This window comes from Saccopteryx leptura, chromosome 3, assembly GCF_036850995.1.
Source record: "Saccopteryx leptura isolate mSacLep1 chromosome 3, mSacLep1_pri_phased_curated, whole genome shotgun sequence".
In the NCBI taxonomy this organism is placed as follows: Eukaryota; Metazoa; Chordata; class Mammalia; order Chiroptera; family Emballonuridae; genus Saccopteryx; species Saccopteryx leptura.
In genome coordinates this window covers 130,475,372-130,490,149 of record NC_089505.1, presented here as the reverse complement: position 1 = coordinate 130,490,149, position 14,778 = coordinate 130,475,372, and the positions used below count along the sequence as shown (strand labels likewise).

Genomic DNA, 14,778 nt, shown 5'->3' with positions numbered 1-14,778 from the left:
CCTTCCTCCCTCCCTCCCTCCCTCCCTCCCTTCCTCCCTTCCTTCCTTCCTTCCTTCCTTCCTCCCTCCCTCCCTCCCTCCCTCCCTCCCTCCCTCCCTCCTTTTTCTTTCTTTATTTCTTCCTCCCTTCCTTCTTTCTTTCCTTCCTTCCTTCCTTCCTTCCTTCCTTCCTTCCTTCCTCCCTCCCTCCCTCCCTCCCTCCCTGCTTTTCCTTCCTCCCTCCCTCCCTCCCTCCCTCCCTCTTTCTTCCTTCCTTCCTTCCTTCCTTCCTTCCTTCCTTCCTTCCTTCCTTCCTTCCTTTCTTTCTTTCTTTCTTTCTTTCTTTCTTTCTTTCTTTCTTTCTTTCTTTCTTTCTTTCTTTCTTTCTTTCTGCAGAGAGACAAGAACATCGAGCTCTTCCTGTACGTGCCCTGACCAGGGATCAAACTGGCAATCTCTGTACTTCTGGACAATCCTCATCTTTTAAATGGGAAATAATAGCTCTTCTGAGGGCTATGGTAGGATTTAAGTATAATAATGTATCCTAACGCTTAGTGCCTGGCCAAAAAAAGATGCTGATATAGCAGCTCCCTTTCCGGACGCCTCGTAATCGCCCCCCAGAGCTTAGGCAGGCTCTGTCCCCTTTGTAGCAATCCTCATGGGCAGGGATAGGACAAAGCTGTTACTGATGGAGATTACATTGTCCAGCTGAGTGTTACATACTAACAAGAGCCCTGCCATCCCCATTCCTCACTGACTCCCCCACTCAGCACTATGTGAACTCCCCTGGAGAGCAACTGTTAATTAGAACAGTGGGGAGAGCCACTTGCCACACTCAACCAGACTTTGGACAGAGGGAGTCCAAAGCCTTTGCCCCTGCAGGTGCTTGGCAATGGAGGCTCCTGCGTGTCCTGTTGGCAGCAGGAATGCTCCAGCCCCGGGAGGGGGAGGAGCTGCCGCCCAGGTGGGGCAGATGCTAAGCCTGGGCTCAGGTGTGCTCGGTTCCTCGGGAAGTGATTGCTCTTTGGCTGGCGCAGGCACAGGAAAGGGTTCCCTTGGCCCCAGGATCCAGCTCTGGGAAGCTGGGTTTTCCTCCCAGACTGTGACTGCGAGGAAAGCCATGGATCAGGTAAGGGCTGTGGGTTTGGTTGCCGCTTTCTCTGTGTCTGTCTCACCTGTTCTAGTTCCTGCCAATAGAGGGGTGTGGGGAAGGGCCGCCTGTGCACCCCCACCCTGGAGAGAAGTGAACACGTCCTGTGTCAGTGCTGCACAGCTCACACTGGCCTCGCTCCCTCCCGGGGAGGAGAGACTGAAGCAGGGTTGTACTGCGTCCTGTGCCACCTCGGGGGGTAAGGGGACAAGAGGCTCTCAGAAAGGTGGCATGAGGGACTCTAGCTCTCATCCTGCCAGCTAGGTTTCTGACCTAGGCCTGCAGCCTGGTCTAAGTGCTGTTGGCTTTCGTCTGATTGCTCTTGTGGACTGTGTCTGCTCCTGGTGGTCAGTGGGCATCCTGGGCAGAGCGCATAAGGCAGGGCTGGGCAGTGATGCTTGTGGCTTCTCCGTGGGCTCTGCTGCTTATTAGCTGTGTGGCCTGAGGCAAGCCAGCCTTATCCTCCTGAGCCCCAGGGTGCCTTGCTTTCAAAGGAGGATTACCAACAGGTTTCACTCCAGGTCTTTTCACTGTAACATTGATGAGATGCCATAGGGACCTCAGTCTTGTTTATATCAATTAACCGGTGATAAACTATTTGTTTCCAGCTACACTGTTGCTTTGTTTAAGTCGCAAACATTAGGTGAAGACATAGTGTACTACTAGAATAACTAGTTTGTGAGATTATCGAAGGTGCTTATAGAAACAGAGACGGCTCCTGGGTAGTGACCAGCACAGAGCCAGGTGAGAGTCCCTTCTCGGGTGGCAGCATGCTGCTGGCCTCGCTGGAGGACTCTTTCGCCTCACTGACCACATCTTTCTTTTTCCTTCTCTAGTTCTTTACCTCTTTTCTTCCTCTCTTCAATAAAACAATTTCTTTCTGGGGAGGAGGAGGGTGTTTTGCTTCATGCACCTTCCCTCCCAGAGGCTTGGCTTTAAATGAGTCCAAGCACCCATTTCAGTGTTGCCTCTCAGGAGAAGCTCCCCTTGGCCCCAGGGTATGGGACATCTGTCTCTCTGTGCAGATCACTCCAACCAGCTGAGTTTGGGGAAAGAGTGGGCAAGAGCAAGCTGGTACTGCTTCTGTCTCCCCTCCTCCAAGTTCTCTCCCCCCCACACACACACACTTTGCTGCCTAGCAATCTCAGTAAAGCTCCTCCCTGATGGAGAAAAGAGAGAGTGAACAGATTTCCTGTGGTGGTAGGGAAAAGAAACGAACTTTTATTTAGTCCTCTCTGATGTTCTGGGATACACACTGGCTTCTACTGTTTCAATTTATCTACATGGCTACACAGCAAGGTCAATGCCATTTGCCCGCCCCCCCTTTTTTTTATAGAGGAGGTAACTGGCAGTCGGAATGTTATCACTTGCCCAAAACCACACAGCTGGTCAGTGGCGGGGCTGGAACATGTCAGTAACAAATCCTGAGTGTCAGTTCTAAGCCAGGCATGGCTAGCAAGGATTACAACGGAAAAATGTCTACAAGGTAGAATGTTAGGCAATTTACAGAGAAATGTACAAAAGGGCATGTTAGCTAGTAACATTTTTATGGGATAAGCTAATGTGGTTATGCAACTTTTTTTGCTCAGAGAAAGGGGAAAAGGGATCAAAAGAGAAATATGGGTTGTTCCTCAGTTTAAAAGGAGGGTTTTGTCTTATTTTTTAAAAGTCCACAAAGACCCGTGCAGTAGGCAGATGTATATGGCCTGAGCACCTGTCTTCTGCTTTCAGGCCCTGCTTCAGGCGCCGCAGACACAGCAGTGAACCAGTTAAAACGCTGCCTTTGTAAGACTAGAGAAGACCAACATGTACATGTGTATGGTCAGATGGCAGGAAGTGCAACGCACGAGCACAGAGCAGGGAGTGTGTAAGGGTGGTGAGGCCATGGGAGAGGCTGCTCTTTTAAATGGGCTCATCCAAGAACGGCGTTGATGGCAGGTGACTTTAGAGCCGACGCTTGAAGGAGGTGAGGGAGTCGATACTGTGGACATCTTAGGGAAGCACTTTCTACAAAGAAAGATTACCGCAGCTGCAAAGGCTCGGAGGCGGAAGCTTCTCTGGTGTGTTCAAGAAGCAACAAAAGGGCCAGAACGGCTGACACAGGGGAAGCAAAGGATGCAGTGACCAGAGGGAGTGGTCAGGTCATGCAGGGCCCAGGAGACCATTGCAGGAACTCCAAACTTCTCCTGCAGTGAGATGGGGAGCACCTGTGTGTTGTGAGCAGCGAGATGGAGTGATCCAGTTTACATTTTAAAATGATCATCTGGCTACTGTTTTGAAAACACGATGAGAGAGAGCAAGATTAGAAACTGGCTGACCAGGTGAGAAGCTATTGCTGAAATCTTACCAAAGGGGCACAGTGGCTCAGCCCAGAGTCTTGGCAGTAAAGGGGGCTAGAAATGGTCAGGTTCTGGTCAGGTGGAGTCAAGAGGGTTTACTGATGGATGGGACAAAAAGAAAGTGAAAGAAAATGAATCCCAGGTACAAAGCCGGGGCATCTAGAAGAATGCAGTTGACATTTAATGAGCATTAAATGACATTTAATGAGGTGGGAAGAGTTGTAAAAAGATCAGGAGTCAGTTTTAGACACAGTGAGTTGCAATGTGAGGGGCCAAGTAGGCAATTGGATATTTGGGTTTATAGTTCGAGAGGCCCAGGCAGGAGGGATGATTAAGATAATAGATCTTTGTCAGCTCACGTGCCGTTTGGTGCGTGTAGTGTTTAGCCACTGTGGTGGCTCTGAAACCTGCCAGCACATTCTCTGACATTTCTTCCATCAAGAGGCCGAGTCTGTGTTTCTTTCCCTCGAACCTGGGCAGAATCGTGACTGCTTTGGCCAATAGAGTATGACATATGACATTATGTGACTTTAGATTCTGCATCATAAAAAGCCATGCAGCTTCCACCTCATTTATGAGAACACTCACTCTTTAGTTCTCAGCCTCCCTGTAAGAGGTCTACACCCTAAGGCTCTGATGCTGGAGATTCTTCAGGGAGATGCTCTGACAGTCCCTGCTGAGCCTGGCCTTCTAGCATTCCTGCAAGGCTAGCAGCAGGACTTCCAGGCTAGCCCACCCACCAGTGAGAGGCCACTGAGTGAAATTCATCAACACCCTGTGGGGCAGAAGAATCGCCCAACTGAGCCTTGCCTGAATTCTTATGCTACAGAATCATGTGACAAGGGAAAATGGCTATTGTTTTAGGCCACTCCATTTTGGAGTGGTTTGTTTTTGCATCAGTAGATACCTGAACAAGTGTATAGTTTAGACACCCAAACAGAGACAAGTTGATGAGTTTCTCTTTTTCTAAATCTGAGAGTGAAGTTCCTACTGCATTTCCTCAACTAGATAAGTTTATGCTTAGTCACTCAGTCTTGGCAAAAGAAAACATAGCATTTCTAAACTGTGAATATTTTCATTGAAATGCTTACAAAATGGTACTTGAAATTTGATGAATGAAAATTGGAGTTGTAATTGAAAGACCTATATTTATGTTTATTCTGCCTTTTATTAGTCAAGTGATTTGAGAAGGTCATTGAATAATAAAATGTAGGAGTTGGGAGATTTCTCTGAGACCAACCATTCTAACATGTCCCATTTTAGAGATGGAAAAACTGAGCTAGTTGGCTTAGTGGTAGAGTGTTAGCCTAGCATGTGGATGTCCTGGGTTTGATTCCCAGTCAGGGCACAGGAGAAGCATCCACCTGCTTCTCCACCCCTCCCCCTCTCGCTTCTCTCTCTCTCTCTCTCTCTCTCTCTTCTCTTCCCCTCCTGCAGCCATGGCTCAATTAGAGCAAGTTGGCCTGGATGCCGAGGATGGCTCCATGGCCTCTGCCTCAAGCACTAAAAAAATAGCTCCAGTTACAATGAGCAAGGGCCCCAGATGGGCAGATTATCACCTCCTAGTGGGCTTGCCAGGTAGATACCAGTCGGGGCGCATACAGGAGTCTGTCTCTGCTTCCCCTCCTCCAACTAAAAGAAAAAAAAAAGAAGAACACAGGCCATTGTAGCATCAGATGAGAAGTAGAACGGTGCAGAAAGGCACAAGCTTCAGTGACAGGCCTGAGAACGGGTGCTGAGCCAGGGTGGGCCCATCCTGGGTGTATGGGGGGAAGTGGCATCTGAGCTGAACATCAGAGGAGGAGGAGGAGGAGGTAGCATTTCATCAGGGAGCGGGGCAACAGTGTGGACAAAGGAGCAGAGGTGAGCGGTAAGATTGGGTGCAATATGCACCGGACACTCTGGCAGTGAGAGGTTGTTGAAACAAAAAAACCTTTTAAATTCATTGAAAAGAAAAAAAAAAGCAGCCAGAATCAAATCCCAAAAAGAAAATTGGGGCCAGATATTCAGACCCTTCCTGCCACATGCACTTTGTCTCCCAAGGCCAGGCAGCCTCGGCAGGACGTGACCACTAATGTGGGGAGGTGAACTAAACACCCCTCCCCCCGAGTTCTTGTCGCGTGCTGACATTCTGGGCCTGCAGAAACTTTTCAAGGTCATACATGACTTGTTTTTTGCCAGAACTACTGAGTCTAGAATGCAGGTCCTCAGTGCCTGTGAAACCACATAGCAACCCCTCAAGGACAACGTGAGAGGTTTTGTCCTGAATAATCCAATTTTTAATGACTATGCCACAAGACAGGGTAACATGTTAAAAGAGAAAAAAAGCCCTGGCCAGTTGGCTCAGTGGTAGAGCATCGGCCTGGCGTGTGGAAGTCCCGGGTTCGATTCCCGGCCAGGGCACACAGGAGAAGCGCCCATCTGCTTCTCCACTCCTCCCCCTCTCCTTCCTCTCTGTCTCTCTCTTCCCCTCCCGCAGCCGAGGCTCCATTGGAGCAAAGATGGCCCGGGCGCTGGGGATGGCTCCTTGGCCTCTGCCCCAGGCGCTAGAGTAGCTCTGGTCGCAAAAGAGCGACGCCCCAGAGGGGCAGAGCATCGCCCCCTGGTGGGCATGCCGGGTGGATCCCGGTCGGGTGCATGCGGAAGTCTGTCTGACTGCCTCCCCATTTCCAGCTTCAGAAAAATACAAAAAAAAAAAAGAGAGAGAGAGAGAAAAAGAGTGGACCATCCAACTGAGGAGGGTGGTAGTGTAAAGAGGGTCCCATTGTCGACAAGTTCGCTCCGGGGAGAGCCGGGTGCCCCGGGGATTCAGACCAGATTGTCAGGGACGAGGCTTCTTGGGAGTGCCAAGAGAATTTCTGAGAAGGGAAAAGGGGAAGATGACTTAATGATTCATGATTCTGTAAGAGTGGCCACCTCACCTCGTCTTTGCAGAGAAACTGAAGGGTACTCTTGGACTGTGTTGTTTAGTCCTTGGTGGTGGAACATTAAGTGACCTGGACACCTGTGGCTGATGTCCAGCCAGCAAGTCTTACCCAGCAGCACTGACCCACTGTTAGCCTTCCATAGAGACAAGCTTTCTCTCCTCCAAACTACATTACTCACCTTTCTCTACTGGAGAGATGGTTCTAACGGGTGAATCTCATTATGTCACCCCCCTGCTGAATCCCTTCAGTTGTTCCCACTGCTGATGGGGCAGAGCCCAAGCCCTTGAGCCTGGCTGCCGAGGCCAAGGTGCTTTGTTACCAGCCTAGTCCTCTGGCCCCACATCTCCTGTGGTCCAGCCTGTTATTTCTGCATGCACACGCTTGTCCCCAGAATGCTCAGTTTCACTTTAAGACCCAGCTAAGGGATCACCTCCTGGAGAAGTCTTCCCTGGCCCTCTGGTCACAATTGATCTTTCTTCACCTTGCGAGACCACAGCGTTTTGAACAAACCAAGGTCTAGGCTGTGAGATCCCAGAGAGAAAGGACTAGGTTTTGTTGACTGGGCAGCACAGACTGAGGCTTAAAAGTGTGGACTGATGCAGCGTGACTAGTTTCCATTTCTGGCTCTGCCACCGACTAGCTGTTCAGCTGTGAGCAAGTTACTTAATCTTTTTGTTTCCCAGTTATCTCATTTATAAAGGGACCTCTTAGCTGGCCACTGAGTTTTATATAAAGAGCTCCGAATAGCTCGATGAACTCAAAAGGCAGGTAATTCTAAAGTAACTAAAATTTACAGTAACATACCCGAAAATTTACAGTAACAGTAAGTGGACTGTTATGGATTGAACTGTGTCCCCTCCCACCAAATCCATAGCTGAGGTCCAACTGCCAGGACCTCAGAAGGTGAGCCTATTTGGAGACTGGGTCTTTACAGAGGTATTCAAGTTCAAGTGATATCATGAGGGCAGGCTTCACCCAATCTGACTGGCGTCCTATAAAAAGGAGGGATGTGGATGTGGCAATCCCCCCGCAGAGGAGCGACAGTGAGCAGGTGCAGGGAGAGCGCTGGGAATATGAAGACAGCCACCTACAACTCAGGGACCGAGGCTGGAAGAGACCCCCTCATAGCCCTCGGAAGGGACCAGCCCTGCTGACACCTTGATCTCGGACTTCCAGCCTCCAGAACCATGGCGCTAGATGCATTTCTGTTGTTTAAGCCACAGGCAGGGTACCTTGTTACGGCAGGCCTAGCCAACTCATACATGGACCTGATCAGCAAATTAATTAAGAGAATTAATGTGAATGCTTGGGGCAGTGCCCTTCCCCCATCAAGTTGGGAAAGTGTTTGCACCATGTTGTTATTTTGACCTCTCCAGAAAAAAAAAGTATGTTTGGATCTTTAGAATAGAAATCTGAGAAGTGTTTATTACAACAGCGTGGTAAACACAAATGGATGGAAATAACCTTAAGACCACGGTCAGGAATCATTCCTCCCTGATCACTGACTCTTGGATTTGGTTTTTTTCTCATCTGTAAAAATCTAAAATAGAAGACTTTTTGACTGCTCTTTATATAGTAATTTTGTTAGGACATACTAGAAACAGAGAAGTTACAAATAATATGCTTTATAATGATAAGCAATTTTGGGTCATTATACTAGAAAAAAATATAAAATTTTACTTCTTCTCTCCAATATTACTATTACTGATTTTTTCTTCTGCCTGTTACAGAGAAGGCACAGACAGGTTTCAAACACAGGCAGCTCCAAATCCAGAGTCCCCATTCTTAACTCTTACTTTGGTTCCTCTATACTGCATCACGAGGAGCGGTATATCGGACAGATGTTGTAAAAATGTTGTAAATCAGAAGACTGGAATTTGAGTCTGGGTCTGTCATTCACTTGTTATGTGGCCTTGAACAAGTCAGTTATCGTCTTTAAGATTCAGTTTTCTTGTCTAAGTATGTCTAATAATACTTATGTAATGTTTTCTCTGTGAACATAGATCAGGCCTGATTCTAAGTGGGCAAAAAGTAGGTTTGCAGTTGTGAGCACATGGAACACAGTTTATTCTTGTATTATTATTTATTAATAATTGTATCATTATTATTATTATTATTATAACCTACTTTTGGCCACTCTTGTATGTATGAACTCACAACAGCAGCTGTAGGGTGGCCACTGTCATTAGATAGGCGGGCTCTCCCAGCAAGAAACCCAGAGAGGTTGAATAACCTGCTGACAGTCACACAGCCAGGAGGTGATGGCACTGAGATTCAAACTCAGAAGCTGAAGGCTCAAAGGACACATTCTGCAGGAGTTGCTGTCTCCCAGAAGCTCTAAAAGAGTAGTGTCAGCCTGTGGAAAGCGCAGAGCTAGCTGTGCTAAACAGAGAGGCATCCCAACACACAAGCCCATGAATCCCAAGGCTTTACTTGTCTCTGAGTCTCTGCGTGGAGAAACAAAAGCAGTTCTGACCATATACCACCTCCAGGGAAAATGGCATAGTCAGACTTTCTAACTGACCCTTGAGTCTTTCTCTCCGAAAAGACATCTCCTCACAATATGTATTCACTATGAAAAATGGCAATAGGTCTCTCAGCAGAAAAACAGAGCCTGGCAATTACCTTTATCTGCAAAATTGTTGCAAAATATAGCTGCAACTGTTTGAGTGCTTTCCAATGAATGTTTGAACATATCAACGGTGAAGGTGCTCATCTGTACCGCATGGGGTGTGAATCTCTGCTACCTTTGCCAGTGCTATAGAAATACTGACTTTCAGCTTCACAAGACTTGACTCAGGAGAGAATATTCAAATGTAGACTCGCTGTTGGGAATGTCTGCTGTGTTCTGCTCCAGCCCAGGAGTGCCGTGGAGCTGAGGTTGGGAGGGGATTCCAGTTACTGCCTTTCCTTGCCACCAGCACCAGATGAGAGAGGGCGGTATACCCCCTGAGGAAGCTGTGAAGTACCAGTCAGGAGCCTGGGCAAGGGTTCCAGAGGTTTAAGTTCAAGCTCCACCCCTCGGGACACTAACTCTCTGAACTTCAGCTTTCCTACCTGAAGAGTTGGAATACTATCTGGGTATATCTTATTAAAATGGTTCAAAGATTTACATGAGTCGTTTTTCTCTGGGTCGGTTATCTCACCCAGATAGTCAGGAAAGATGTTGTTCAGAGAACTGATCTTGGTCCTGGTGCTGAGTCCATGTGACTTTGGGCAAGTCTTCAGAATCTTCATCTGCAAAATGATAAGTTGAATCAGCATCTTCGAATACAATGCCGACTTCTAATGCTCAAAGATTTTATATTTAAACCTATCAAAGGAGGACTTCTGATTTATGGGGAGGTTAAGATGAGTGATGGTAATTTATCAGTAAACCCACTGTTTTACTTCAAGTAGAATTTGAAACAACTCATAGTCTAATTGCCTCCATGTTTTTTTATACACTTCTGGTTCATGAACTGAAAAATGTAGTATGATAGTTAACACTGAGCATCTAAGAGCTTCACATCAAATATTTGGTTCAAATTCTGGCCCCGACTGTCAAGCCATGTGTTGAGATGGTGGCATCACTAGATAGTGGGTCCCTGGGGAGTATGAGAAGCAGTACCCCCTCCAACTCATGTCAGACATGTAGTGCATGCACACACCTGTGCCTGAGAGAGAGAGGCTGACCAGCCGGCCTTTAGGTTAAGCCACTAAGATTATAACAAAACCGAGTCTGCTCTGACTACTATATACCCCGAGTTTTGGTTTTCAGGGTATATTATCTTAGTTTCCTGTTGCTGTTGTAAAAAAATCATCACAAACTTGGTGGTTTAATGCACCACAATTCACTCTGTGGCAGTTCTGGAAGTCAGAGTCTAAAATGGGTCTGCAGAGCAAGTTCCTTCTGAAAGTTTAGGGAAGAGGCAGCTTTCTTGTCTTTTTCAGCTTAGAAGCCACCTATAGTCACTGGTCCATGGCCCTTTCCTCAGACTTCAAAACCAGCAGCATAGCATCTTCTCTCTGAGCTCTGCTTCCTTCCTTCCATCTTCTAAACTCTGACTTCCCTCCCTCCCTCTTGTAAAGACCCTAATTACTTTGTACCTACCTGGATAATCCAGGATAATTTCTCCTTCTCAAGATCTTTACCTCAGTCCCATTTCCAAATCCCCTTTTACCGTGTAAGGTAACAGGTTCACAGACTGGGAGGATTTGAGCATGGACATCTTCGAGAGGAGTTATTACTCACCCCATCTCGGCCCATCCTGACCATTATTCACCCCAAAGTGGTTTGTTTGTTTCTAAGGCATGTGTCACAAATTGTAAAAAGAAAAATTGTGTAAATTTCTATTTAATTTCTCCCACTCTAGGAAGAGGAAGCGCCTATCACTCACTGTTCTCTCTCTTGACGGTTTAAATGGTTAAATAACAACGATGTTGACAACCTCAACAATAGATAATATTTTGGGGTTTAGGCACAGTGTATCTAGCTCTTCCTGTGAATAATATAATTTAATCTGCGCACCGCCTAGGGAAGATAAGTAACATTACTGTTCCTGTTTTCAAATGGAGAAAATGAACGTGTGTGGGTTTAAGTAACTAGCCCCCAAGGCCACTGGACTACTAAATTGTGGACCCAGGAATTGATCCAAACCTGTCTGACCCCAGAGGTTTCTTATCTAACAAGCAAGGGGCCAGGGCTCATGAAATGAAACACAATTTAGATCTTCCTCAAATTGCTGAGTTTAATAAGAAAGATACACAAAAATAAAATATAATTGTAGTACAATGCAACAATTATAATGTAATATGAATAATGACATTATGTTCTGAGAGAGGAAGTATGTTGTAACTTGACCTGAGTGAGTCAGACTTTCTGAAGGGAGATAATTTCTGATTCAGGTTTTAAAATATTTCCAGAAAGCATTCATCAGGACATGGGGGATGGAAGAGGGAAAAGCATCCCAGGCAGAGCCAACAGCACATACAGAGGAACTGAGGCAGGAAGTAGCATGATGTGTTGAGTGACAGTGGCAGAAGAGACACATGGGGACATGTGTACCTCTGCTGAGGACAAGCAGTCCACACAGCACTGGGCAAATACAAGGATGAGAACAATGTGGGGACAAAGGGGAAGGACATAGCAGACACTGAATTAACTAAGTCTTCCTCCTCCTCAAATTGCCTGTGAGCCTGGGGGTAGAGAATTCCCCTCTTTTCTCCCTAGTTCCCATGAGGCTTATTCATCCATTCATTCATTTAGCGTGTATTTTTTGAGTACTCACCATGTAGTGGGTGCTGTGTTAGATGCTGAAATCCCAAGCTAATTGTTCCTTCTCTTGGTATGCCAACTCTATGGGTTAACTGCTGGCAAATCCTTCTGTGTCAGATAGACAACATTTATATATATTTAAAGGTAATGTCTTGAATCTGTGCTGCATTATGGTTATTTTAAATGTTGTATTTGATAGAACTACCATATGACCCAGCAGTCCCTCTACTGGGTATCTACCCCCAAAACTCAAAAACATTGGTATGTAAAGACACATGCGGCCCTGGCCGGTTGGCTCAGCGGTAGAGCGTCAGCCTGGCGTGCAGGAGTCCTGGGTTCGATTCCCGGCCAGGGCACACAGGAGAAGCGCCCATCTGCTTCTCCACCCCTCCCCCTCTCCTTCCTCTCTGTCTCTCTATTCCCCTCCCGCAGCTGAGGCTCCACTGGAGCAAAGATGGCCGGGGATGGCTGGGGATGGCTCCTTAGCCTCTGCCCCAGGTGCTAGAGTGGCTCTGGTCACAACAGAGCGACACCCTGGAGGGGCAGAGCATCGCCCCCTGGTGGGCAGAGCGTCGCCCCTGGTGGGCGTGCCGGGTGGATCCCGGTCGGGCGCATGCGGGAGTCTGTCTGACTGTCTCTCCCTATTTCTGACTTCAGAAAAATACAGAAAAAAAGAAAAGAAAAAAGACACATGCACCCCCATGTTCACCACAGCATTATTCACAGTGGCTAAGACATGGAAACAACCAAAGTTGTCCCTCAATAGAGTGTTGGATAAAGAAGATGTGGTACATACATACAATGGAATACTACTCAGCCATAAGAAACGACATAGTATCATTTATCACAACATGGGTGGACCTTGCTAACATTACAAGGAGTGAAATAAGTAAATCAAAAAAGCTAAAAACTGTATGATTCCATACATTGGTGGGATACAAAATTGAGACTCATGGACATAGATAAGAGTGCAGTGGTTACCAAGGGGACCAGAAGGGGAGAGAGGGAAGGGTATAAAGAGGGACAAATATAAGGTGATGAAGGATGATTTGACTTTGGGTGATGGGTATACAACATAATTGACTGTCCAAATGATGCAGGGATGTTTGCCCAAAATCTATGTATTCTTGTTGACCAATGTCACCCTGTTAAATTTAATTTTCTAAATTAAAAAAAAAAATTCAAAAGAAATGTTGTATTCCAAGTACCCTCATATTTTATTTTATTTAATATTCATAAGAACCTTGTAAGGTAGACAGGACTGGTATAATTATTTGCATTTTAAATATTAACAAAAGAATAATGGATTTTAATCCATAATAATGTTGACCTTCAATTGGCCAACAAGTATTTTAGCTAACATTTTCAGGCCATGATAAGCTCTGTGAGGAATAATTTCTGTACGGTCCTGTAAGATTATGGTTAACAAATTTCACATATGCATGCTACTTTGATCAATATGAATTTATTAACTGTTTGCTCTGTGAGCAGTATGAAGTTAGATTCAGGGATTTCTAATCCTTAGCACAAACTTTTAAAACCAGAAGGTACCCCACCCCAATCTATAGATGAACAAATTGAGACTCTGGATCACCTCACTCCTAGTGTTCATCTATCTTCTCTCAAAGCAATTGTGTATGATTTTATCCAGCAAACTTTCATGTTTATTGATATTAGTTACACACATTTTTTAAAAAGAATATAAAAACAGTAATGTCATATATTATCAGTACAGACTGATAATACAGTAATGATGGTCATATTAAGTCAGAGGTATTTACATATATATATAATATATACAAATTTGTTTATATACTATATATATACAGGTTGAATAGACAATGACAGTAAATCTCCACTGAGCTGGATAAAATGAATGCCATCCAGGGTCCACAGTTAGCACAGTAGTGTATGTGAACGGACTGTGATCACCATGTGACGAGTGTCCCTGCAGATGTGCAGCTTGGTAGATGGGGTTCACACTTGATACGGAGGACTACCATTTGTTGACCGAATAAATTAATGACTGAAAAGGCAGGAAGGTAGGCTAGACAGAGATTACTGTTATTCATCCTCTTACTCATGCAAGAAGCATTAGTTAACTGTCAGCTGTAAATCAGCCTATCTATTGTATTTCCCAGGTAGGGACAGGAGGTGGAGCAACTGCCTCAGAGCACACATTTAGTGAATGGAAGAGCCAAACATGGAACCCAGACCCTCCTAGTCAATGCTTGTCACTGTGGTGCAGTTTCTCTGTAAATCTGCCCGTTTTCAGTGGCCTCCAAGAGGCCAGGAATGCTGCTCTCCTAGGAAACAGTGGGCTGGAAAACGTGTTGCTGGTCTCACACAGCTGGCACCCTCCCCAGCAGGAGGAAACTGGGTGCTGCTGGGAGTCCTCATCAGGGACTGGCATGTAACTAATTGCTGCTGTCAACCTCTTTCACGGGAGGCTTCATGAGGTCTCTGAGTGAGGGAGATCCTGAGGTTTAGTGAGCGGATTAGCAGGGTACATAGTCAGAAAGCACAAAGACTGCCGTGTGTCAATTTTGGCTAAAAATATTTTGTCCCAGAAAGAGGGCCATGCAAACACTCTTCAGTTACATTTATGGGTGGGTTGGGGGCAAACCTGAGGCTGTGGGAGTGTGTTAGAAAGAGTGAAGTGAGCAAGGTCTGCAGGTCTATGTCGGCCATGTTTTAGCTCTTTGATCTTAGATATGTAACGGGCCCCCTCCAGCTTTCATTTCTTCATCTGTGAAATGGAACTAATCGCGTCCAACACGGACAACTGAACAAAATAATGCACACAACGGGCCCACCTGGTGTGGTCGAGCGCAAGGAGCTGGAGTTTTGGAATGAGAGTCGATTTTTAAATCTCAGTGTACCTCTGAAGAATGATGCAAACTTTGACAACACAAATAATAATAATAATCATAGGTAGTATTTAGAAGAAAATGAACAATTAACACAGATTGTCTAAATTGCCATATTTCCTCATGTATAAGACACACCTTAATTTTGGTGCCCAAAATTTGAAAAAAAAAAATGTATCAATATTACATAAAGTTATTGAACTCAAGTTTTGTTCATCATAAAATTCATACAACTCTTCATCCACATGAAAGAGAG

The 14,778-nt window shown here is 45.8% G+C and overlaps 1 protein-coding gene across 2 annotated transcripts in view; it reads left to right on the top strand.

The window, feature by feature from the left end:
* Positions 1-809: 809 nt before the first annotated feature.
* The window catches only part of FYB2 (FYN binding protein 2), a 115,597-nt gene continuing 101,628 nt past the window's right edge, over positions 810-14,778 (top strand). For both annotated transcript variants that reach the window (XM_066376394.1, XM_066376395.1), the window contains exon 1: positions 810-1,108. In XM_066376394.1, coding sequence (XP_066232491.1) covers positions 872-1,108 — 237 coding nt within the window. In that variant the 5' untranslated portion in view covers positions 810-871. The remainder of the gene's footprint in view (positions 1,109-14,778) is intronic.